At 38.1% G+C, this 22812-nt stretch overlaps 2 protein-coding genes across 12 annotated transcripts in view; one reads left to right on the top strand and one right to left on the bottom strand.

Moving 5' to 3' along the window:
* LOC103713720 (putative cyclic nucleotide-gated ion channel 20, chloroplastic) overlaps positions 1 to 12990 on the top strand; it is a 30264-nt gene extending 17274 nt beyond the window's left edge. For 3 of the 8 annotated variants that reach the window (XM_039127114.3, XM_039127116.3, XM_089924493.1), the window contains 5 exons: positions 1441 to 1518; positions 6574 to 6703; positions 7953 to 8199; positions 8813 to 8975; positions 12557 to 12990. In XM_039127114.3, the coding sequence (XP_038983042.3) occupies positions 1441 to 1518; positions 6574 to 6703; positions 7953 to 8199; positions 8813 to 8975; positions 12557 to 12734 (796 nt within the window). In that variant the 3' untranslated portion in view covers positions 12735 to 12990. Of the gene's footprint in view, positions 1 to 1440; positions 1519 to 6573; positions 6704 to 7952; positions 8200 to 8812; positions 8976 to 11997; positions 12537 to 12556 lie in introns of those variants that run through there. The other 5 variants (XM_088701767.2, XM_039127118.3, XM_088701768.2 and 2 more) reach the window with 4 other exon arrangements.
* Positions 12991 to 15826: 2836 nt separating this feature from the next.
* LOC103713028 (protein GID8 homolog) lies at positions 15827 to 22267 on the bottom strand. 4 transcript variants are annotated; one of them, XR_016396045.1, is made up of 6 exons: positions 21870 to 22228; positions 21498 to 21657; positions 21280 to 21386; positions 17141 to 17272; positions 16294 to 16819; positions 15827 to 16169 (listed from the first exon to the last, which is right to left on the bottom strand). XR_016396045.1 is itself a non-coding variant. In XM_008799788.5 (6 exons), the coding sequence occupies exons 1-6, from the start codon at positions 21993 to 21995 to the stop codon at positions 16048 to 16050; spliced, it is 729 nt and encodes a 242-aa protein (XP_008798010.2). In that variant the 5' UTR covers positions 21996 to 22267; the 3' UTR covers positions 15827 to 16047. The 4 variants fall into 4 exon arrangements, 3 of the variants coding, with proteins under 3 accessions (XP_008798010.2, XP_088557896.1, XP_038983047.2); XM_008799788.5 differs by having other exon boundaries at positions 16663 to 16819; positions 21945 to 22267; XM_088701770.2 differs by having other exon boundaries at positions 16663 to 16819; positions 22132 to 22256.
* Positions 22268 to 22812: the final 545 nt, after the last annotated feature.

Below are 22812 nucleotides of genomic sequence, written 5' to 3'. Positions count from 1 at the left end.
TGCCACCATTCCTCTATTTTTTAGCCACTGAACCACCATTGAGGATCACATTACAGTTTTGAGGCCTCGAAGCACAGCAATGTATTGGACCAATGAAGATTTAGACTATTTATATAAATTGTCTAAATTCTATCTTTTTTGGGGACACACTGTCCTCTTTACTGTATTCTTTGTTCTTTCTTTCCTCTTCTCTTTTCTTTTCTCTGATTCGCTAATTGGATGGAATTCAATACCATGAGAATATAGGCGGCAACATTTGCAATTTCCCATCACATCTGCGTTGGTACTGGGTAGTTCTGTGCTTATGATATCTTTATGCATACAAACATGCTAATAAAACAAGGATTCCAAATATATGAAGATAATCAATGTCTATAGGATTGCTTTGAGGAAATGTTCTTGATCAAGAAATTAATTTGCTGGCATATTGCTATCCCATGTTGTTGATAAGTACAGAGACAGATTGGGACCAGATCTAATGTTGCACTCTAAAATAATCTAGTTGCTGCTACCGATCATTTCTATAGTTAAACAAATTCTGTTGTGATTTTTATATAATATGATGTTTGTCTTACCGAATCATAAATAGGTCATATTTTGATTAAACTGCTTGGTTATCTCCATATTTGAATATGAATTCTGAACTGTACTGTTTTGCTCTCAAGAAGTGCCTCAATATGGGCATTGCCAAAATCCATAACATAATCACATGTGCCCTTGAGTCCAGAATATGCACAAGTTCTTCTTTCCATATGGCTGTTACACAACACTGTAAAAACCATATTTGGGTTAATAGTTGCTGTGAATTTATTAATTTGTAACATCAATTCCTTAATATGATCAATGATGTATATATGTGTATGGAATCACAGTCACAGAAAACATACATCCTCTTAAGCAAAAAAAAAAAAAAAAACATACATCCATATATATATACTGTACTGTTTTGCTCTCAAGAAGTGCCTCAATATGGGCATTGCCAAAATCCATAACATAATCACATCATTGAATTCTTTATGCATATATATATATATTTATATAGAGCTATATTTTTGTTATCAAGACAATGACATGAATTCTGATCCAAGTACATGGATAAATCCTGTTAGCTAGGTGATCCAATGGTATGAAGTTGGATGACCAAGTCAGGGTGCATGATCCACTGAAGACAAAGTTTTTTCTCAATGTATATTGTAAATATTAAGGGTATCTATGTTTTCCAAATACTTCCATTTTTTCATGGAATTAATATGACAGTAGCTAATCCACTGATATTCTTGAAAAGTCCCATGAATTGATTCTTTATGCAGGTAATACTGACAAGTCCAGTTGTATTTTCTTATTTATTAGTAGGAAATAGTTGTATGCTATTCCATATACCTATATTTATTATACCTTGAGCCTCCCATCTAATGATATTTATGTATCTCACTTTATTAGGAGATTTGAAATGCAAATAAGACAACGTGATTTCGAACAATGGATGAGCCATCGACGCTTGCCAGAAGATCTGCAGAGGTTTGACGGACTAATAGACCTTTGAATGTTTGATTTGAGTCTTAATTATCTATTTCATATTCTTAATGTATCCTTTTTCAGTCTTATTTTTCTTTTTAATTTATTACCTTCTATATTATGTAATTTTCTTTTGGCTTGGTTTTACTTTTATGTATATCAAGATTGATGATGCGGTGCATTATGATCTATTTTACAGTAGTAGCCAGTTTCTAAATACTTTTTTTTTTCTTCTTTTTCTGTATTTCTCTATGCAATTCTTCCTTCTCTCTGATGGTTGCTGTGTTGTTGACTCTTTCTTAAAAATTATATTACTAATTCTAGCAGCTTGATCGGTTGTAGTAAAATTCATCTAATAAAATAAGCACTAAGATTTAATTTATTCACAGATTCATGGAAGTAAAAATAAGTGGTTGCAAAACTTTACATAATTAATAGTAAAGAAAACACAGAAACTCATGTTATTAATAACCTTGCACTAATTATATGGTAAGAAAAACAAGAATTCTTGTGGAATACATAAGTACCTGATAAATTTTAACCTCATCCTTTAACTTGTAGGGGAATAGAGGGATACAAATGAGATTGCTTAATGCAGCTCCTAGAAGCATGAAGTACACCTGATCCCCTCATCTGCCTATTGGTTGGAAGAAACTCGAATGCATCTTGAAATTTGGAAGTTATGCTCTTTAGTGCATTTTTATCAAGCACTTTTGGTTAATATTTCTTGATTTTTACCAATTAAATTCAACTTTCCTGAGCTATTTATATTTTGGAACAAAAATAGTTTCTTATAAGATCTCTGTCATTGTCTTTTCTGTTTCAAGAATTTCTATCCCATTATTTACAACATCAAAAAATAGCTTTTATTAGAAATGCTTGGCTATAACAATACAAGAATCTAGGCCAAGTCCTTGATGACATGGTTGCTTTTATGAACTCCATTCTGTTCAAGTGCATTGCCCAACTCACTTTATAATTCATCATTCAAACTCTTCTTAGCCTGATGGTGTTAGCCTGCAAGCCTCCAAAATGTGGCACCTACATGTACATCAATCTATGGAGATGAATATGAAGAAGCATATAGTTATGTAAAGAAAAGTAAAAAGATGTGGGAACAAACTGTATAGCAGAATGTGCATGTCAGCATCAACGGCTAGTCTTTGTCAATCATGGCATAGAAGTTTTAGTCTCTTTAGAGTTAGAGCCTAGGATTATCTAAGCATGTAGATGTTAACCCTTGCTAGGTTTGAGGAGAGCTAGGTCTTAGTTCTGCTGCTGCAGATGGTTCAAAATTTTTTCTTGTATCTCCATATATTCAAATACATACATTTGTTTGCATAATCTAGGAATATAATTTATGTTTTCAAATTTTTATCTAAATATAGATAGATTGAGTGGTTTAGAAGTAACTCCTTTGTAGTGAAAATTTTTTTGGTCTTGGAGGTTAGTCTTTAGCCCGAGCTAATGCCCACATTGTACTCATCTTAAAGGAATATTAAACATGGTAATGATTTATTTGGAAAATGAACTTTAGTGCCAATCATGTTGGAAAGTGGTTTTGACAAATCTTCATTGACAAAATTCATTCATGATGTTTTACATTAAGGTTCATGCTCGGTACATTCATAAGCTCACAAGGATAAAACCACTTAAAACACATGTTTGATTTTGAGCTAAATAGTTTATGAATGTTTTTCTAAGTTTAAATAATATTTTTCTAGGGCCATAATCATGTTTTGGCTCTTGACCTTGCTCCATTGTGCATTACAATGTATTTTTATTGTTTAATAGCTCTTTGATTATTTATTCTCTACACTTTAATGACAATTAGATGGGAATTTTTGGTTCACCATCTTATAGAGGGTGAACGACACTTTGACCTTCAATGTAAATTTATTAGAATTAGTCACTATAATTTTCTTAATAATGGTGTGATGCTTGTTGATTAAGATTAACTTAAATATTTTATAGCAAGGTCGGCGGAACCGTTCCGAACCAGACGGTTTTGGTCGTACCGAGCCATCCTAGCGGCAGACCGGGACAATTCCGGCAACGAAAACAAAACTCGTTGCTAGAGGGAGAGAAGGAGATGGAAAGAGAGGAAAAGAAAGAGCGAGCAGGGAAGGAAGGGAGAGGGAGAGGAAGAAAGAGAGAGGGAGGTGGAGGCCGGCCGACGGAGGCCGGCGAGCCGCATGGAAGACGCTCCTCCGGGCTCCACAACCGAAAAATAGGCCGTGTCCCTTGTTTCGTTTGAAATAGAGGCCCGAACTCCTTTTTAATTTAGCGATTTTTAAGTGAAGTCGGCAAGCGATTTGCCAACTTCACTTAAAAATCTTGAAATAAAGAAAAAAAAAAAGCTAGACCTCTTGTTTCGAACGAAATCGGAGACCCGGCTTGTTTTTCAAACATGGAGCCTTCCTCTGCCTCCTGCTTGGGTTGCCGGCCTCCGCCGACCCTCCGCCACCCTCCTTATAATACTCGTCCACTGGATAGCCATCGTGATACTGATCCTCCATCTGATACTGGACTGGTTATCTGAAGATTATTGTAGCAAAAGCCATCCCTTAAGCTACCCTGAGGCTACGGAGGATGGTAGCTACTTGAATACGACACCTCAAAGGAAGGATATGCGTGAAGGTTGTAGCTTCGTTGTGTGGAATAGGATCTAACATATGACTCGAATCTAAATACATCCAGCGGTCCTACTCCATGGGCTCTATCAGGTCGTGCATTATGCCCCTATCTTGTGTGGCATAAATATACCGAAAACTAACTGGTGTATGGAAGACCACCTTGGGAATATTGGCCATAAACTGTCATGCCATATCCACCACTACCTCTCTGGCTACTAGATGCAACATCGCTCGAACTGCCAACATTTCTGGTATCGTGGGATGATTTGAGCAACCGGTCATCCAAGAGCTCACCGATCTTCGAATATAAATGAAAAAATTCCTCCTCGACTCTAACTGATCTGCAGTTGCCTTTGCTTTTTTTCTTGCTGGCCTGAGCAGCTGCCTTCTTTCTCTTTCCCTGGATGCCCCTCTCTGCCTGAGCACCTACTTCCTTTTCCTTTCTCTCATTCTTAATGGCACCAAATATGTGTTGACCCCATTGCAAGAAATCCCACAACTTTTCCAAATCCGAATAATGGTTGGTTTTGGCTAGTGATTGTTTGAGGTCCTTGAAATGGTTAATGCTAATGTGATGCTAGGTAATAAAGCAAGTTTAGTGCTAGGAAATAAATGTTGGATGTTAAAGTTGTGTGACCATTGGTTCCCACTCCCAATAGTTAAACTTTTTATGCTTCATCATCCCCTCAATTAGTGGCTCGGTGGTATCAACCCTAGCTTTAAGGCAAAGGTTCCAGGTTCGAGTCCCAAATGGTGCACTTGCGGGTATGTCTTGAGCAATTAAATTCATGCATTTCCCTCCTTATTTCTCAACAAAAAAAAATCCACTCAATTAGCCATAACTTCCTTATTTGACTGTTGATTGTTGTGGTTCAAGCTGTAGAAAGCTTATTTGATAATAGATCGACAGGATGGGAGCGGTTTCATTCTCAAATTTTACTTGTGTTGTTTTTGGTGAATCTTTGAATTTGCCGGTACGTACATCTATCCTAATATTGCAAAATTTTTGGCTCTTTAAGCACCTAGAGTCGAGTCATGCTACGTGGTTGTGCTTGGGCATCAACCGAGGCTCCCTAAGGGTGGTGCTTTAGCTACTTTCTTGCCCTTCCACAAATCTTGAGGAAGCGATCTTTGATTTTATTCTAGCACATTTTCCAGTGCATCCTTGACATCTTCTTGAGCCTTGGTTGTTTTTTCCCCATTATTTTGGTCCTTGGAAGCCTTTGGTCACCTAATTTGACATATGAGGGACTTGGATTATGTAGCCAAAAGATAAGGGTTTTCCAACCTGCATCAGTATGGCTTAGGTTTGGTTATTTTTTAGAGGATGACATTGTATGACTAAAAAAAATATAGATAATTTCAATTTGCTTATTCTGCTCTCAGTATTCTATTTTTAGTTGATTAATGGTAATTTAGTATGTTAACTATACTCTTTACAAATGCAAGCATAGGAAATTATATATAATTTAATCCTAATATTTTTCCATTGTCTGTCAACTTCATGTTTTAGGGGAATTTGTCTTTCCAAAGGAATCTCAAAAAAAAAAAAAATGCTGTCCTTAGTTGCATCCAGACTATAAAGAACAGCTAATTCTCCTAAGTGACAAAAGGAGCAATCAACCAACCATTTTGCCTCAGCCCATTTTGGAGGAACCATATTCCTATTTTAAGTTAAACTATATATTAGATAGTTAATAGCTAGTGGTTAAGCTTCAAATATGCGTTCGTGGACATGGAATTTGACTTTTGGAGTTCAAGGCTTTGTTAACTGTGCTTCATTCATATATCTCTTCAGGTTTAAAGAAGTAGTTATTCTTTTAAAAAGTTTTCTTTATTTTACTTCAAGGGATGTGAAGCAAACAATGTCTAAGCGTTCTTTTGGCAAGAGAAAGCAGTGAACGAAGACTTGGTATATTTATGTATAGTTGATTTTAGTGGTAGATTCCATTTTATATCTACCTTCCCTACGTTCTTCTACTCTATCCTAATATTTTCTTCATCTTGTGCTTAAGCTCCTAGGGTTCCAGTAATACCAAGCCGCCATATCACCATCCCTCAAACAAATCCTAGTCTTCTAGATTTTGAAAATTATAAACATGTCAAGCTATTGGGTCTCTGTCATAATCACTTTAAATTCTTATATGTATATGAAAAGGACAAAATATTCAAAACAATGAGTCTGTGTTTGCAGTTTCACACTTTACTTTCAGTTTCATATTTTATTTTTTATATTGTAAATGTTATGGATTTTCTTTTCTATTTTATGATCATACGTATATGGTTGACATAGAGCCCATTGTCACCTATATTGTGGTTTAAACCCAAGTTATCCATCATGCTAGTTTTTTTTTCCTCCATATATTGTACAAATCGTATTGCTAGTTTTCGCATCAATACCTTTTGAATTTTGAAATATTAGGCAAGTGAGACAAGCAGAGAGATTTAGTTGGGCTGCCACACGAGGCGTAAATGAAGAAGAACTACTCGAGAATCTACCAGAGAACATACAGAGAGACATACGCCGCCATTTCTTTAAATTTCTCAAAAAGGTGAGTTTTTAAACATGAGGTCACATGCCTGCTATAGTAGTTGAAGCAGAAACATAATGTTGACAAATTATTTTTCCTTTTAATTTTTTAGTCCAATTTGTCCTTTTAACAGACCATAGAAACATCATCTATGTTTTTACATAATGAAAGTACTATGGGTTGAAATACTTATTTTTCACTTATTCATGATTCCTTAACGGTTCAGGCCAAATTTAATTACCAAGAGATCATAAATACTCAATCAATTGTTAGAAAAAAGAAGAGCAATTTGAATTTTAAGGCCAATTTGATCATGTGCACTAGCAGAATCATGTTGTAGATTGTATGTTATTTCATACAGTCACTAATCCATTCTCTTTAACCTTTGAGACGAAAATAGGGTCAGGTAGACTGGTTTAAGTTCTAGCATATCCATTACGATTTTGTCAAACTTTACCATATTGTTTTTCATTTTTGAATAATATCTAGTATTTTTCAAGTTACAAATGGAAAAGTTAATGATAGTGAATATTTCTGTTGGTCACAGATGACTTATTGTTAAAGATTCTTTTATTTTGTTTAATTTTATAGCATGATAGAAATATGTGATATCTATGCTGAATCATGTCAGTTAAAGTTGGATTTATTTTAATCTCTAGTTGCACCAATACAAATTATCTTTCTAATAGAAATTTTCCTTAGTAGAATATCTAAATTAAATGCCTTATGGCACTCAATTAGTTCGATTTTTCCAGGAATGTTCTCAGAGAGAGAATCAAGGGCACTTTTACTGAAAAGGGGTGTGTACTTTTGGAGGGCTGCATTATATATTATGTGTAAATAAATGGCACTCATGCTAACCTCATGGCCTCGTACAAATCTCGAGCCACGACCAAGGCGACTTCATTATAATATATAGTAGGCAAAGTAATTAAAAAATGTAAAGGACTTTTTGCCGGCTGTCAGTCCAACTTCAAATGTCGATTTCATGTTGAATACAGAACACATGGGTTGTATTTTGTATTTTCAATTACGGGTCTATGATCTTTATTCCCTCTTCCAATCTCTGACATGCATGCAAGGCTTGTGGGATTGCCAGGAAAAACTAATATTAGGTGTAAATGGATATAGCACAATTTGGATTTTGGAGCAAAGATTTAGACAATGTGCAATACTGTGAAAGCCAGCAAGCAAGTTATGAGAAGCAGTGCATGCCATTGTAATATCACTCAGTCTGTCTATTAGTAATCTAAAAGCTAATGATTGGCAGGTGCAGATTTTCACCCTAATGGATGAACCAATCTTAGATGCTATATGTAAAAGATTAAGGCAAAAGTTTTGCATACAAGGAAGCGATATTCTATATCAAGGAGGTCCTGTTGAAAAAATGGTTTTCATAGTGCGGGGCAAAGTAGAGAGCATTGGAGTAGATGGAAATATAGCTCCCTTGTCAGAAGGAGATGTTTGTGGTGAGGAGCTCCTCACATGGTATCTTGAACACTCTTCGGTATATAAAGGTAACTTAGAATTGTGGACTCCATTGATTTAAACAGCATTACACATTTCATTCCACACAGCATCTTCTTCTTTTGCTAAAATATATCTGGAAATTTCTTATAATAAACTTTGAATTCAAATATTCTAAACTTGATATTCTCTTATATTTGTGCCTCTGATTACTGTTGTTATTTTAAATTTGATAATTATAGTGATTAATTGCATGATGAGGATTCTAAAACAGTTCCTAAACAGTTGGGACAAGGATAGATGATGAACGTTATGTTAGTGATTGATAGCTGAATTTCTACAGAAAGATTAAAAAAATGATATTCCTTGCTTTTCAAATTATCACTATTTGTATCTTGAACTGTTAGTTATTTAGAGAATTTGTTTCCCAGTTGCGTTGATGAAATGATGTAACGATTTTAATAAACCTAGCGATGATCTTAATTTGTATATTGTTCTCCATCTTAGGAAAATGTGGTTGCATAATGTGGTTGCAAGTAAGTGTTTTGCCGGTTTGTAAAGATAATTAGGTTCTTGACTTCTGAGACCGCTTTTTGGTTATCAAAGTAGCCATAAAATAAGATACTTCATCATAAATCTGTTTGCAATTGTTTTATTTTGCAGATGGGGGAAAAATTAGGTTCCCTGGACTGCATTTATTTTCTACCAGGACAGTTAAATGTTTGACAAATGTTGAAACCTTTGCACTCCGTACTGCTGATCTTGAAGAAGTCACTACCATGTTTCCACGACTCCTGCGGAATCCTCGCATTCAACGAGCAATTAGGTAGACATAGCCTGTTCTAATATCATCTTTAATTCTTAACAGCACAACTTATGTGTGAATGTTGGCAGTCATAACCCTTTCTTTTTTGCCCAATTTTTGATTATGTATTCTCTCTCTCTCTTTCTAACTATCTACCTCTCTCTTTGTGTGTGTGCATGTGTGTGTATGTGTGCATGTCTAGTATGCTGAAAATCTGGAAAAGCAAATAGCGGTGTGATTTGTGAAATTATAATAATGACAAGAATGAATAGAAAAATGGAACAGTGCAATATTGCTGCTTTATAACATACTAAATGGTTGGGATCCAAAACATAGTTACCATATGGTCTATTGATTTTTGACATTGCAGTTAAACAGATTGTGGCGAAGACCATAGCTACAACCCCTACCCATGATGGTCTTGATGTTGCCTGCTACCATGAGCACTATAACAGCAGTTACTATCCATGATGATATGCTTCATCTTGTTTTATGTCATGGATTATGCATGCATGAGAATTGGTGATATACGTATACTGCTAATGTAGGAAGGAACCTAGGGGATTTTGATAGTTTGCTTTATGTTGTTCTTGTATATGTTGCTAACCAGTTATCAGAACATATAGTCATGTGAAAATGCAAAAATCAAACATTCCCACACTATTAATATTTCTTTGTATTTTTAAATTGATGAAAATGTTTTTTGCATCTGAAAAGCCTATGTTTTTTTTAAAAAAAGATGTATGATCAGAACCCTAATTTATGTAATACTTATGCAATCATGCATAAATTTTGGCACAACATTTGGTCAACCTCTAGTCATAAAGCTGTCTCTTTAAATCAGCTTGTCCCCAAAAAAGATGCCTTCAAATAATCTACCATGCTTGATTCTCCTATAGAACACTTCTTACTTGTTTCTAAGAAAATGACATAACTTTCTTCATGTGACTAGTTTCTTTATCTTCATTTATAATTTTCTTAGTGTGAGTAGTTTCGTTATATTGACTCTTTAATAAAGGAATAGAGAGATATGCGAAGACATATCTAACATATTCGAGTGAGGAGATGAAGCTGAGAGGTGTTGTTACTTAGTATGTCATATGACCAACATATTTTGTGATGTTGAATGGAAAATGAAGGGGTAGAATTTGTTTAAATGACAATAAGATCATGAAATATGGAAAAGTTGACATGGATGTGTGGAAAATTTGGTAACAAGAGTGCAAGGAATGAGTATATTAGAGTCATAGGGGTTATATTGATTAGATGACGAAGTGATGGAGAATTGACTGAGACGTTGCATGTGGAAGGAAGGTCTGGCAAGATGAGGTTCTTGGATCTTTGTCAAAGGGTGAAAGTGGTGGGGAAGATTCTCATCCATATGGATGGAAGTTGTGAAAAATGATTTAGAGAAACTTCCAATAACAATAAATATAGCCCTCATTGTGAATGATTTGCAACTAGGAATTCATAAAGAAGACACCAGATAGTTAGGAGTCAATTGTTGTTATTATGGTTATGACACTCATTTCAGTTCAAATTCAGTGTTTGAATTGAAATAACTTAAAAGTTTTCTTGATTTGACGTGCCTCTTCTGAAGGACTCCGTTGAACTAGTTGCAGTCAAAAGCTAATGACGTGATCCCCCAAACTGTGGGAATCCTGTTTTATGGATGGGACAAGCAGCAGGTGTGATCCACCTGATTGTTTTCCCTGTCATATTTGCCAGCTGCTCATGAATGAGTAAACAGCTTGCTTCACATGGGAAGAAGTGGATCGGTGGATTTCACATGCATGCTCACATTGTTCTGGAAGATAGTGTTGTCCCTAACCAATTCTCAGATATCCTATTCTAGATAATTTTTTTTGGCCTGCACATCTTGTCGATTTATGGACATATTTGGATGATATTGACTAATCAATCTGCCAAAGCTAAAGAAAACATGATCTTAAGTCGACAGGTCCTTTAAAGGTCTAAAGAAACTTTTCTTTTAGTTGTGATCCAAAGAATGGCTGAACACCATGAGCAATCCTTGTGCCATTTGTCTTTCAGTAATAATATAGTAATAACCATCTCTTTTGAATCTATTGCCCTCTACTTGACAGAGTATATTAGTATCCTTCGTCACATTTGTATCTATTTCATTTGTTGTGAGAATCGTCCTCATCTTGTGTTGATAAAGTTTTTTTTTCCTTGATGATATTTTTCTTGATGGGCCTTCATATCCTTTGCAAAGATGCAAATGTACTTCAAAATTGTCTTTAACAATCAACTTATGAGATACTTTTTCAATACAATAGAAATACATGCATTAACAGAATCACTATTTCATTGTTTTTCAGAAAAAGATACATCCACTGTTAACAAAAGCATTGCTAAATCATCATCATCTTCTTTCTGTAAAAAAAAGAAGTTTTTACTGAAACCTCTATTTATACATCTTCTCCATTGTTCAACATTAAAGATGTCTATTACCATCTATCCCTATAGTTCTATGTTTCGATCAAATTGCTTTTGGAGGATATTCAATAGATTTCATTTCCTATTTCATATTCATTTTTAAGAACAGTAATATCATTCATTTCTTTTGATCATCATCTTCATTTAGGAGGAAAGTAGCTAATGAGATATCTATTCATAGTCTGAGATAAAAGATGTATGTTACCATCCATCCTTAATGTCTCATCTTTTGATCAAGTTGTTTTCAGAAAAAAGACAACAGATTTCATCAGCATTGTCCTTGAGACAATGCAATTCTTGCCTTATGTTGATCTAACTCTGACGTATGGTTGCATCACGGTAATGTGGAAAGAGTTTGCATGAGAAGATCAAACATTTTGGGTCATGTTCAAGTTTTCAATTTGTCTTTGCAAATTTATTTTACTCATGCTTTTTTCACTACATGGAAGCATTGTCTCAGTTTCAAGTCATTATCTAGGTTCTTGTTGGCCTTCACAAATTTATTATTGTACTCATGCTAACCTTATACCACAATGAATAGACTTTAATTTCCATCATGGCCTACTTAAGCTTGTTTCCACAGCTTATGCACAGTAGCTTCTTGCGGCCAAGCTTGTTCCAGTGACTTCATACCTTACACTGCCAAGTCTATGCCCATATTGCAGCTCAGGATGGACTTGCAGGTGGAGCATGTTTCAAGTTCTGTTCTCGCATAATTGGTTTAGTATTGTCTTCCTACAGACTATTGAATCAAACTTCCAAGATTTTCATCTTGCAGCCTGATTTCTTTTTCTTTTCTCTTTTTGTTTCTTTTTTTTTTTTTGAGAGTGAGAGAGGGAGAGGATTGTTGCTCGTATTTTTTACGTTGCGCCATATTCCATACATTGGTTTCTACTCAATAGGAGACTTGCGTGAGTCTACCAGGGGATTCTTTTTCGCATTGAACTTTGGTGAAACGTTATTAATGGGCTTTTTGTGTAATGCCATTATCATAGAACTGTTTTCATTTATTTTCTTCATGTCCTTTTCTTTGTTAGGTAAGATGTCCTGTAGGTTGTCATCGGAATACCGTAACCAGTGCTAACGATGATTGTAGTTCTTTGATATCTTGAGGCTGATGTATTTTTCCCTTTTGGTTACAGATATGAATCACCCTACTGGAGGAATAAGGCTGCAACCCACATTCAAGTAGTGTGGAGATACAGACAAAGGCGTCTGAAGAGGAAAGCAAGTTCCATGAATGGCTCCTCTCATTCTAGCTCTGGGACCACTCAAAAGCAGGAAGCAGATTCTGCAAAACAACTGTATATGTATGGCTAACATGTCATAATATATACTGCATACATCTGTTTTGGAGCATAGGAACGGCTTTGGAGTGTGTGTCAGATATGATTGACCTGTCGGTTTAATGGCCTTTTGTTTGCGGGGCTTTAGCAGAATATGTAGATTTGTCTGGGAGTTCGTAATTGTTCAGACATCTGAACTAATGATGGATGAATCACAAATTGACAGGAATAAGCAACATTTAAAGCCTTCTGGTAATTATAAAGCTCAAATGCACCTTCCTAGCCGCCAATATGAGCAGCTTGCCACTGAGTTTATTTTGATTCAAGGAGATCAACAACCATTTGATGGTCAAATCTTAGAAGAACTCCTTTTCTTGATTATGCCTTGATTGATGACAATTAGTGGAGCTGTAAGTCTCTAGTTTTCATCGAAGTTGTTAACATGATGTTTGCATACTGTTTTTGACCTTAATTCTTATTTCAGGGAAAGCGCTGCAGAGTTGCTGTCTGTCCATCATCATATTGATATATTATTCCTTTGATGTTATCGCATCGTATAAGCTTAAGGATGGGCATCCCATGCAACTTTGTGCCTGTCGATGGGAAAGCGTTTCTTATGTTCTTTTGTCCATGGTCTACCCATGGTTTCTCATGTTTCCCCGCAGTTTCCCAGCTATCTTATGCTTCTGTTCATCTCTTGATGCTGACGTAAGTTCTCACCCCGTCATAATGGCTGTATCCCATTTCTCGTACTCTCGATCGTGGAGCCTCCATGAGCCGTGGCGACCCTGTTCATCTGTCCCAAGAAAACTGGCCTTCGCATAAACAAACCTCAATCATAGACTGATTTTTTTTATCTTTTCCATCTCCAACCCCCTGTAGATAATGAACTCGCAAGACTTTTTCATCATCTCTCGTACAGCTTTATAATTTAAACAAATGAGAAAAGGGCAAGAAGCCTCACATATTGGTGTGATATTGGCTCGGATGAATCGCAGGCCGCCTGACCGAGGGATCAGATTCTTACAGATATAACCAAATACTGCAACAACTACCAGAATGATTCTCTGTGCCCTACCCGGGCGCACTGGGTATCATCATCAACTAAAACGAATCCGACATACAAACAGTGCCGGCTCGAGCCTTAGGCGACCGCCTCTCCGACATACAAACAGTGCCGGCTCGAGCCTTAGGCGACCGAATCCGACATACAAACAGTGCCGGCTCGAGCCTTAGGCGACCGCCTCTCCGACATACAAACAGTGCCGGCTCGAGCCTTAGGCGACCGAGGCGGTCGCCTAAGGCCCCCGGCCCAGGGAAGGCCCCCACCCAGTTTTTTTTTATTATTATTATTATTATTTATTCCAGGGACCAGGAGCAAGCCGGCAAGGGCAGCAGGGGCTCAGGGGCCAGGGCTATCTGGCTTAGGCGCTTAGCTATGGGGCTATGGGCTATGGAGTAATGGAGGGAGTGGGCAGCGGGTTTGGGCGGCGGCGACGCGACAGGCGACGGGCGACGGGCGACGGACGACGGGCGACAAGCAACGGGCAAGTGGCAACGCAACGGCTTTTTCCTCCCCGACTCCTCCCTTCTCTCCGACAGTCCGACTCTCCCCCCTTGGGCCCCTTCTCTGCCTTTTTAATGCCGGAACCTTCTCCGGTTCTCGGCACTCGGCACTCGGCAAAACCCTCTCCGGTCCACTGTGCGTCCGTGCAGAGTCCCGTGAGGCCGTGACTCCCGTCCTCTCCTCGGCGTCCAGCGTCCTCGCCGACTCCGAGACTCCGAGTCGCCGTCCTCGGCTCCTCCGACTGTCCGACATCCGACTCCGCGGCGACCGAGGGCCGAGGCGGTGAGGCCTCCCATCCTCTTCTCGCCGACGTCGCTGACTCGCCGTCCTCGGCCTCCCGTGAGGCTGTGACCGGCGCCGGCGGTGACCCAGGCCCTCTCCTCAGCTCCTCCGCCGCTCCGGCCGACGGCCTCCTCGGGCCTCGGGGTTCCACTTGGACCACTTCCCGGTTCCCGAGTCCCGACGGACCCGAGCCCGACCTCCTCGGCTCCTCCCAAGTCCCAGACTCCCAGGGGCCAGCCGGCCAGGGCCCAGGCTCCCAGCCTCCCACGGTCCCACTCCCACCGGGCCACCTCCCGAGACCCGAGTGGGCCGAGTCCCGACCTCCTCCCCTCACTCCCTCAGACCTCAGTCCCCTGTAACCGTAAAGCTGTAACCCTGTTCATTAGTTTATTAATTATTTTTTGGTCTAATTAATTTTTATTTAGTTAAGTAATTAATTTAAAATTTGTTATTTTTTGGTTCAATTGTAGATTGGTTGTGACTTCACTACTTCAGCGGTTCGGCATTATTCGGCCTCTTCTCGCCGTCGAGTTCGGAACTATTCCACCTCTTCTCGATACAATTAAGTTCGGCACTACTTGTCGGGATCCGAGTTTGTTTTTCTTGACACAATTAAGTTTTATCATTTTTAACTTTTTTATATTTTGATTTGTTTGTGGTGTTTTTTTAATTGCTTAGTTTGATAATATTATTTATAGATTAAAATGTCTAATAGAAAATATGACTGTGGGCATGAAAAACTCAAAAAAAAAAAGAAAAATCGATAAACTCATTCAATCTCAAAAAGGAGCTCTAGATAGATTTGTTGTTACAAACAAACATAACACTACATCAAATTCAACTCAAGAATTAGCAATAGAACAGGCACCCGAAATAGAGTTAAAAAATGAGATTGCCAGTGAAACAATATCTAGTGAAGAACATAATGGAGAATCAGATGGAGATAGGATAAACAAGGAAAAAGATTGTGAAACTAGTTCTATTCCTATAAATTTATTGATTGAAAATAGTATTTTAATGGATCTTGAGTATAAAAGTTTAATTAGTAATTTTGCTTCTCAAAAAGCTAGGCGAATTATTTTTAAATAAAAATTTTAAAATATTTTTATACTTATTAAAAACAATATTATTTAAATAATAATAAAAAATGCCCCTTCTAATGAGTTCGCCTAAGGCCCCCAAATGTATTGGACCGCCCTTGCATACAAAACATGTCTCCTTTCTATTGGTATCAGATAGGTAACATAATATGCAAAATCATCATAAACCACATAATCTGGATGCCAAGCCTAAATCCATTTCATAATATGTGCGTACAAGGATTTCCCAAACACTCTGCACCGTGTAGTATCAAGAAGCTAAATTCTAGAAAGCAACAAGCACAAAGCCTGTACGAAGCTATTCACAGGATGCTCGAGCCTCCAAGCATTATTTTGATACATGATACAGAGTATAGAAGAAACTAATCTAGTTACAAATAAAGAAACTTCTATATACTTTATATGGCTGGGTCTTCGAGCATGGCTGTGGATAAGTTGTTGATTTGTGGATAAGCAGCCTTCTCATCCAACTGGTTTTGAGCCCATATCAACATTTTCAGCAAGCTTGGAAGCTTTGGGTCTGCCAAATAGGAAAACAGTTGATAGTAAACCAGATCCAGGAACAATCCAATTCAAACATGTCTTACTAAATGCATAAATACTTTGGTGGACGGGTTTTCATAAGGTTTTCAAGGATGCATTACTTGTTCGCATTGTTGACACTATTCTGCCATAAAAAACTGTGATTGCTGATTCCGACCCAGACCTTCAAAAAAAAGCACCTCGAATACAATGCATGGTTATTGCTTGGAGAAGTTGGTAGGACAAAATTGTGACAAGATTTTGTAGAGGTGCTTCATTTCAAATTCGTGCAACTTATGTCCTTCAAATTGCATACAGCTTCAAGGAGTGTTCTATCATAGGTTTTCCCCCTTTTGATTTAACTTTCTATCATAGGGTTTCAGAAACATACTACTTGTTAATATTATACAATGCTAACTCCACCCCAACCCTTCAGTTCATCTAAAAATAGCACCTAGGGAGAACTGGAGATGATGGAAAATATCACCAACCTTTTTCATGACTTTGGTTTGCAAGTATGGCAGCATTCACCTCACTTGCAGTTTTCAAACGTTGCGACACATCTAAAAGCTCTCCATAAGGGCAGTTCTTTACATCTTCAAATGCCAAAAGAGCCACCGTCCTCTCCAATTCCTCCAAAAAACTTTGCTGCACACACCGAATTTCAATTTCATAAATATCAAATAAATACATTATTATCTTGACGACATGCCTATGTAGCTTCAATTTCCCTCCATCCTGGTCTATTATGCAGTCCACACCATTATATGATTTTCTACTACAATCATGTTAGGGAAAAGACCACACAACTAGTTGACAAAGAATAACAATTCACATATAATGTTACTGAAATAGAGTCAGACAAGCAAACAAGATAAATAAAGCATGCCACCTATATGAGGCCAATCAACTTCAGAATGCTGTGGATAATAATAAACCGGCATGGTAAAATTTTGAAAAGAGAATTACATTTTCCTTGCCCCTGGGTGCAAGCTCCTCCTGAGCGAACTCCAAAGCCTCTTCTACCTTTCCAATGCGAATCAACTCAATCAATCTCTGTTGCTGTAGATGGAAATGCAGCTGGGGATTTGCATACAGAATCTGCAAAATTATATCAAATCTGGAGTACGGTGAAGTTCCCCTGGTACACAGAATTTTTGTCCCTTTCATACAGATGATAGCATTATATATTTGCAGGCAATCAAATTTCTAAAGAAAGCCCAACGCAAGAAAAATCCACATCATCCATATATTAAGATTAAATTGCATGTAAGGTCATCCAGAAAACTGGATAAAATCATCAAACTGATCACGAATCCCACAGGTTGGTTGATCTGGTAGAATCTGATCCATTGTCTCATCGAGCAGCAAAATATATAAAGGCAATCAGACAGGTTTTTCAATCAAAAATAAGAAAAGTTGGTAGCTATACAGCTTCTTTTTCTTTTAACTATAGGGCAAGTCTCATCATATGAAATTGCAGAAGAATAGGAATTACATTGGCATTATTGACAAAGTGAATGTACAGAGGTAGATGTTTTCCACTCCAAAATAATTCAGGTCAAAGCAGCCTTAGGCCTTTGAATAATGTTTATGAACCCTCCTAGTAATACAAAACTAGGAGCTTACTGACAACTTGTCTTACGTAATCATGTTTATGAACCCTGGGCCTTCCCATGTTGACTCCTATAAAATTTTGCAGTTTTACTGGTTTCCTAAACAAAACATTATAAATAAAGAGTTTGTGCAATATATTTGATTTTGTGCCCAAAGGATAAACTTTGTATTATCATATTTGGAGCAAGAACCCTACGAGTGTTGACTTTCCTATGGTCATACCTCTAGTTATCCCCTTTTATTAACTTAATGTTTTACATTTTGTTAAGGTTAAGCCTCCAGTTATCTTGCTTTGTCACTGCCACTCTTAATGACCAGTAGCACACGGGTCATTCCAACATTAGATTGCAACACCGAATAACAGTATAACATGTAGAACTGACATTTGTACATAAAAAATATTGATTGTCATGTTTTTCTTTTTTTTAAGTGTTATTATTTTTCCAATAAACTGCCCCGTGACTGTATCAAGAGAGCTATCCAATCCTTAAAAATCACCTGGCAGCCAATCCCTGTTTTCATCCCCAGAAGAATACTGGGTCTGTGCTGGTCATGTTTCTGTAAATTCCTTGCTTCCAAAGAAGATTTAGGTTCATTTATGAATTCAAGCATCAATGCCTAGTTCCCTTCAATATATAGTTGTTATAGTTTGTGGCTCAGAACACGGCAACCAATAAAGCTTAAAAATTACTGAATAATACTAAAATCAAGTAACAAAATGAGCCAAAAGCCAGCTCTGAGGAAAGAAAGGTAACATATAATTTAACAACAAGTGTCCTTAACAACGTTATAGAATCAATGACGCTGGACTAGGATTATACCATCTATGATATTATATGAAAGCATCTTAGGGCCTGTGGGTAGGACAAAATCCTGCAGTATGCATTTTCATTTCTCAATCCTACAAGATGCAATAAATGCATAAAACAGCCTGAAATAGGGTCTTATGAGCAATTTACAGGTTGGAAAGCATGTGGTATATGCCCAGTGGTGAAGTTCACAAATGTGCTAGAACCAGTTCTTATAAGTCAACAACTTCCACGGCCACAAAAGAATTCTCCTGTTCCTCTACTTTCATTGTTTCTTTGCTTTTTGTCTTTTCCTCATCACTGACTCCCCCATCTACCCTATGCTCACCTACCATTGTGGAGGCTACCAGTAACTGCCATCATCAAAAGCAGCACCACTATCACTTTCATTCAATATCTACTGCAATTTTCCTAATCTTCCACCAAAAAGAAGTAACTCCCCATTCCCAAGGGTCTGAAGATTCTCCTGCTAGGGTTTGCATGATGAGATCCCATTGCACATTCGTTCGCCCAACTACAAAAATTGGTCTGTATATGCATGCATCATGGGGATCCCCACTCCACAGGCTTCTCTGGTTGGCAGCTAAGCTCGCTCCTTGCTTACAGTACGGTTTATCTAGTGCTTTTTCAAAATGTAGCAAAGGGCAAAGAAAATTTCTGATCTTGCTTCATACAAAAAAGGAAGAAATATACAAACCTGCATAATGTGTTGTTCTAATCCAATTGTTTATGGTTTCTAAATATTGCAGTAAAAGACAAACTTTATTTAACTACCTCAACTTTCATTTTTGAACATGTATCTACAATAGGGATGTCATGTATCCCGACATGGACTGATTTGAATCAGAAGACTCCTTGGAATTTGCTTTCATAAATGCATCGAGGGAGTTCACACATTTAGGGCATGGATCAATTTGAAGTTTTAGCAACAGGTTCCTCCTTTTGCTCTTTGGAATATGCTGACAACATATATCTCAACAATGAATACTCACGTGTTATCATGCAACATGCCCATACTAGATCAAAATAACATATACAGTTAAGGTAGGCCGCAGACTAATATAGTCCTCAATTGGTATATGACAATGGTTAAGTTAAAAATTGATTCAGAATGAAACATGGGGTTACGGGCTGAGCTGCGGGCTGCTTGGGCTGGCCTTGGTCATGCGCGGCGAGTGTTACGGGCCAGCTCGATTATATTGGAGGGTGACTCGGCCATAGTGATTCGTTGGATCCAAAGGGGTTCGTGCGATGGTGGGGCGGGTCAACCCCTGCTTCGAGACATTTGGGCGATGGTGAGGGACAGGGTGGCCTTTTAGGACAAGCATGTATTCAAAGAGGCCAATGGAGTCGTGGACTGAGTGGCTGCTTATGTGGCTAGCCACTCTGGAGGCACCTTGTGGGTTGAGGAGGGGGAGCTGCCCTGATTTTGTTGGGTGCATCCATACTCATATTGTATAAAATACCCGCTTTAGCAAAAAAAAACATGGTGTTTAAGAATTTGAAGAAACAAAGGCTAGCATGGATATTTCTATAATGAACAAAAATGATGTTTTAGTTATTATTTATGATATTACATTTTATAAGATAAGTTCATTCATACAACACTCAAACAAAAATAACAGGAAGGATACAAACCCGTATTGCTATTTTCCCTGAATGTATATTGCGGGTTGGAAACCTGCATAAATGTATGTCAGACTTACAACAAGTTATCCTAACCAACCACGTAGGGCCTTGGTGGTCTCACAGCTAAACTAGTTGAGCAAGTAAATTTATTGCATGAACTAAAATATAACTATTTACAAGTGACAAGACAGCTTAATAAAACTAACGAAACAAATATAAAAAATCCATGGAGATCTCAATGTCCAAGTCCAAGTGGGCATATTGGATCATTTAGGATCATTTAACAGTTTATCAAATTGTTAGAAAATTACTTGATGTTTCTAATTTATTTAGAATCTCCTTTATAATCAAAATATTTGTTTCTGGAAGTCAGAAGACACCTAAGAATTGTCACCAACCAACCATCTAAAGATCACTCACAAGTTGCAGAGTACCACAAATTCATTTTCCAAAACCAATCTCAATGCAACTAGGTCCAAAACCTTGGAACTAAGCTAAAAGAAAAGAATGATCGGCTTACAAGGTGAGGCTTAGCTTTGAAGCTTTTTACTTGTGGTTATATTTGTTGAACAACAAAAAGAAGGAAGGCCAACTTTTAATAAAATATCTCTAAAAGACAGATAATTCCTTCTCTTAGCCATTTTGAATCTTTGGATTAGATTGAAACAACAAAATTTAGCTCAACATAAAACACAATTTTTATGTCGACATATGTGCAACATGTTCCCAATTACATCCCTCATTGGCTCAGAAAGCTATACACTTTGTAGTGATTAGTCTTAAAGGGAACTTCATGCCTACAAGAATTATGCTAATCTAACACATGAGTATATTCCACAGCAATTACATGCTTAAATATAGTATGAAAAATGTGAGGCAAGAAAATAGTGTGAATGAAAAGGTACCCTAGCAGCCTTGTGCTGCCATGTTTCCCTTACTGATGTAAAAGCAACTGGTTGTATAAAGGGCGAAAGAAGCACAACATGCACATCCTCATCCAGTAAAGGAGCACAAATATTACATTGGAGATTGTCAGCAAGAAAGGAAACATACCATAGGGTTCAAATCATTGACTTTCTCAATTGCATCCTTCACATTGCCAAACTGCACAGCTTTCTTCACAGCCATGCGATCGGTTATCGTCCCAAGATCTATGCCCGCTAATCATCAATAAGGAACGGCATTAAATGTAATAATATTACATCAAGATTCAACACTAAACAAAAATGCATCAACAGGACCCAGAACAGATCCAAAGAAACAAAGGATACGTTCGGTCCCAGATTCGATCCGGAATTTCTCTGCAGCCTCAACAAAACCTTCTGTTACGAGAAAGTTCATTACCAGCTTATTCATATCCTCCTTCCTAATCTTCACATCTTTGAGCTTTCTTTCCCATTCATCTCTCGTAATTACCTTCTTTGACGTCGACTGCACCATGTGGGACCGAATCGACATTAAAAAAATGCATAAATTTCCCAAATCTCCCAAATTGACGTCAAAATATAAGCAAAACCCTAACGAACTCGATACTACTCCAACGTTTTTCCAGTATGAGACTAAAATCTATATCAAGAATCACCGGCAACGCAGTAAAAAAAAATAAAGAACTAATAGAAGGGTCGGGAAAAGGTTCAACTAGCCTCATTGGATCTCCAAAACCGTTGATCATCCAATTGAGTCGTGAACCAGTAAAGAAAGGAAGGCAGAGAGATTACCATGGCTTCGATCGATTCTAACTGGCCAAGAATGATCCAAGAAAGAGACATCACATCACCGAGAGCCGGCCGAGCCCTTCGCCGACACCGAGAACTCCCTCCGCAACCGGAGGAGGAGGCGATGGAGATCGATCAAACGGAAAAGAGAGAGGAAGATCTCGAGATAAAGAAGGAGATCGAAGCGCACCCAAGAAAGAAGGAAAATGTTGGTGGGGATCCGGACGGCGGAAGAGGGTAGCTGGAGCCGCCGCGAGGAGGAGAAAGAGATTTCGGGCAAAATCCACGCGTTGGGTTTGGGTCCTGTTCAGGTTAACCCGCCCCAAAGTCACACCGGGACATTTAAAAACAAACCTAGTCACATCAGGCCAGCTATTTTTTTTTTTTTTTTTTTGGTAAAAACGGCAGCTCATATTACTCTAACAGGCCAGCTATTCTTCAAATAGACCTTTGATAGCTTAAGGCACCTAGAATTTCCTTTTGCTCAGGCAGCTCCTCAGACGGTGTTCTTCACCTGTAAACCCCTACCTTCGAGTTTCCTCAAAGTCAACTTCGATGGATCGGTGCTAGATCGAGGTATGCGGGCGATGCGGGCTTTGTTATACGGGGCCTGCACTTCAGGGTGGTGGCAGCGGGTGGCTGCCAGTTGTTTGATACGTCGGTTTCGGAGGTAGAACTGCGAGCTGCCTGGGCTGATCTTCGACATGCGCGGCTGGCGCTGCAGGCCAGGTCGGTTATTCTAGAGGACGATTCGGCCACGATTATCGGACGGATACGGAGGTGCAGGGGCGAGGGGTGAGAGCACAGACCACCCCTTGATCCGGAACATAGGGATGATGATGAGGGATGGGGTGGCCTTCCAGACCGAGCA

The sequence above is a fragment of the Phoenix dactylifera genome, chromosome 7, assembly GCF_051530095.1.
Source record: "Phoenix dactylifera cultivar Ajwa chromosome 7, Ajwa_hap1_PhDact_Kaust_v1.1, whole genome shotgun sequence".
NCBI lineage: Eukaryota > Viridiplantae > Streptophyta > Magnoliopsida > Arecales > Arecaceae > Phoenix > Phoenix dactylifera.
Note: the sequence above shows the minus strand (reverse complement) of the source record. Positions and strands in the feature narration are given on the sequence as shown.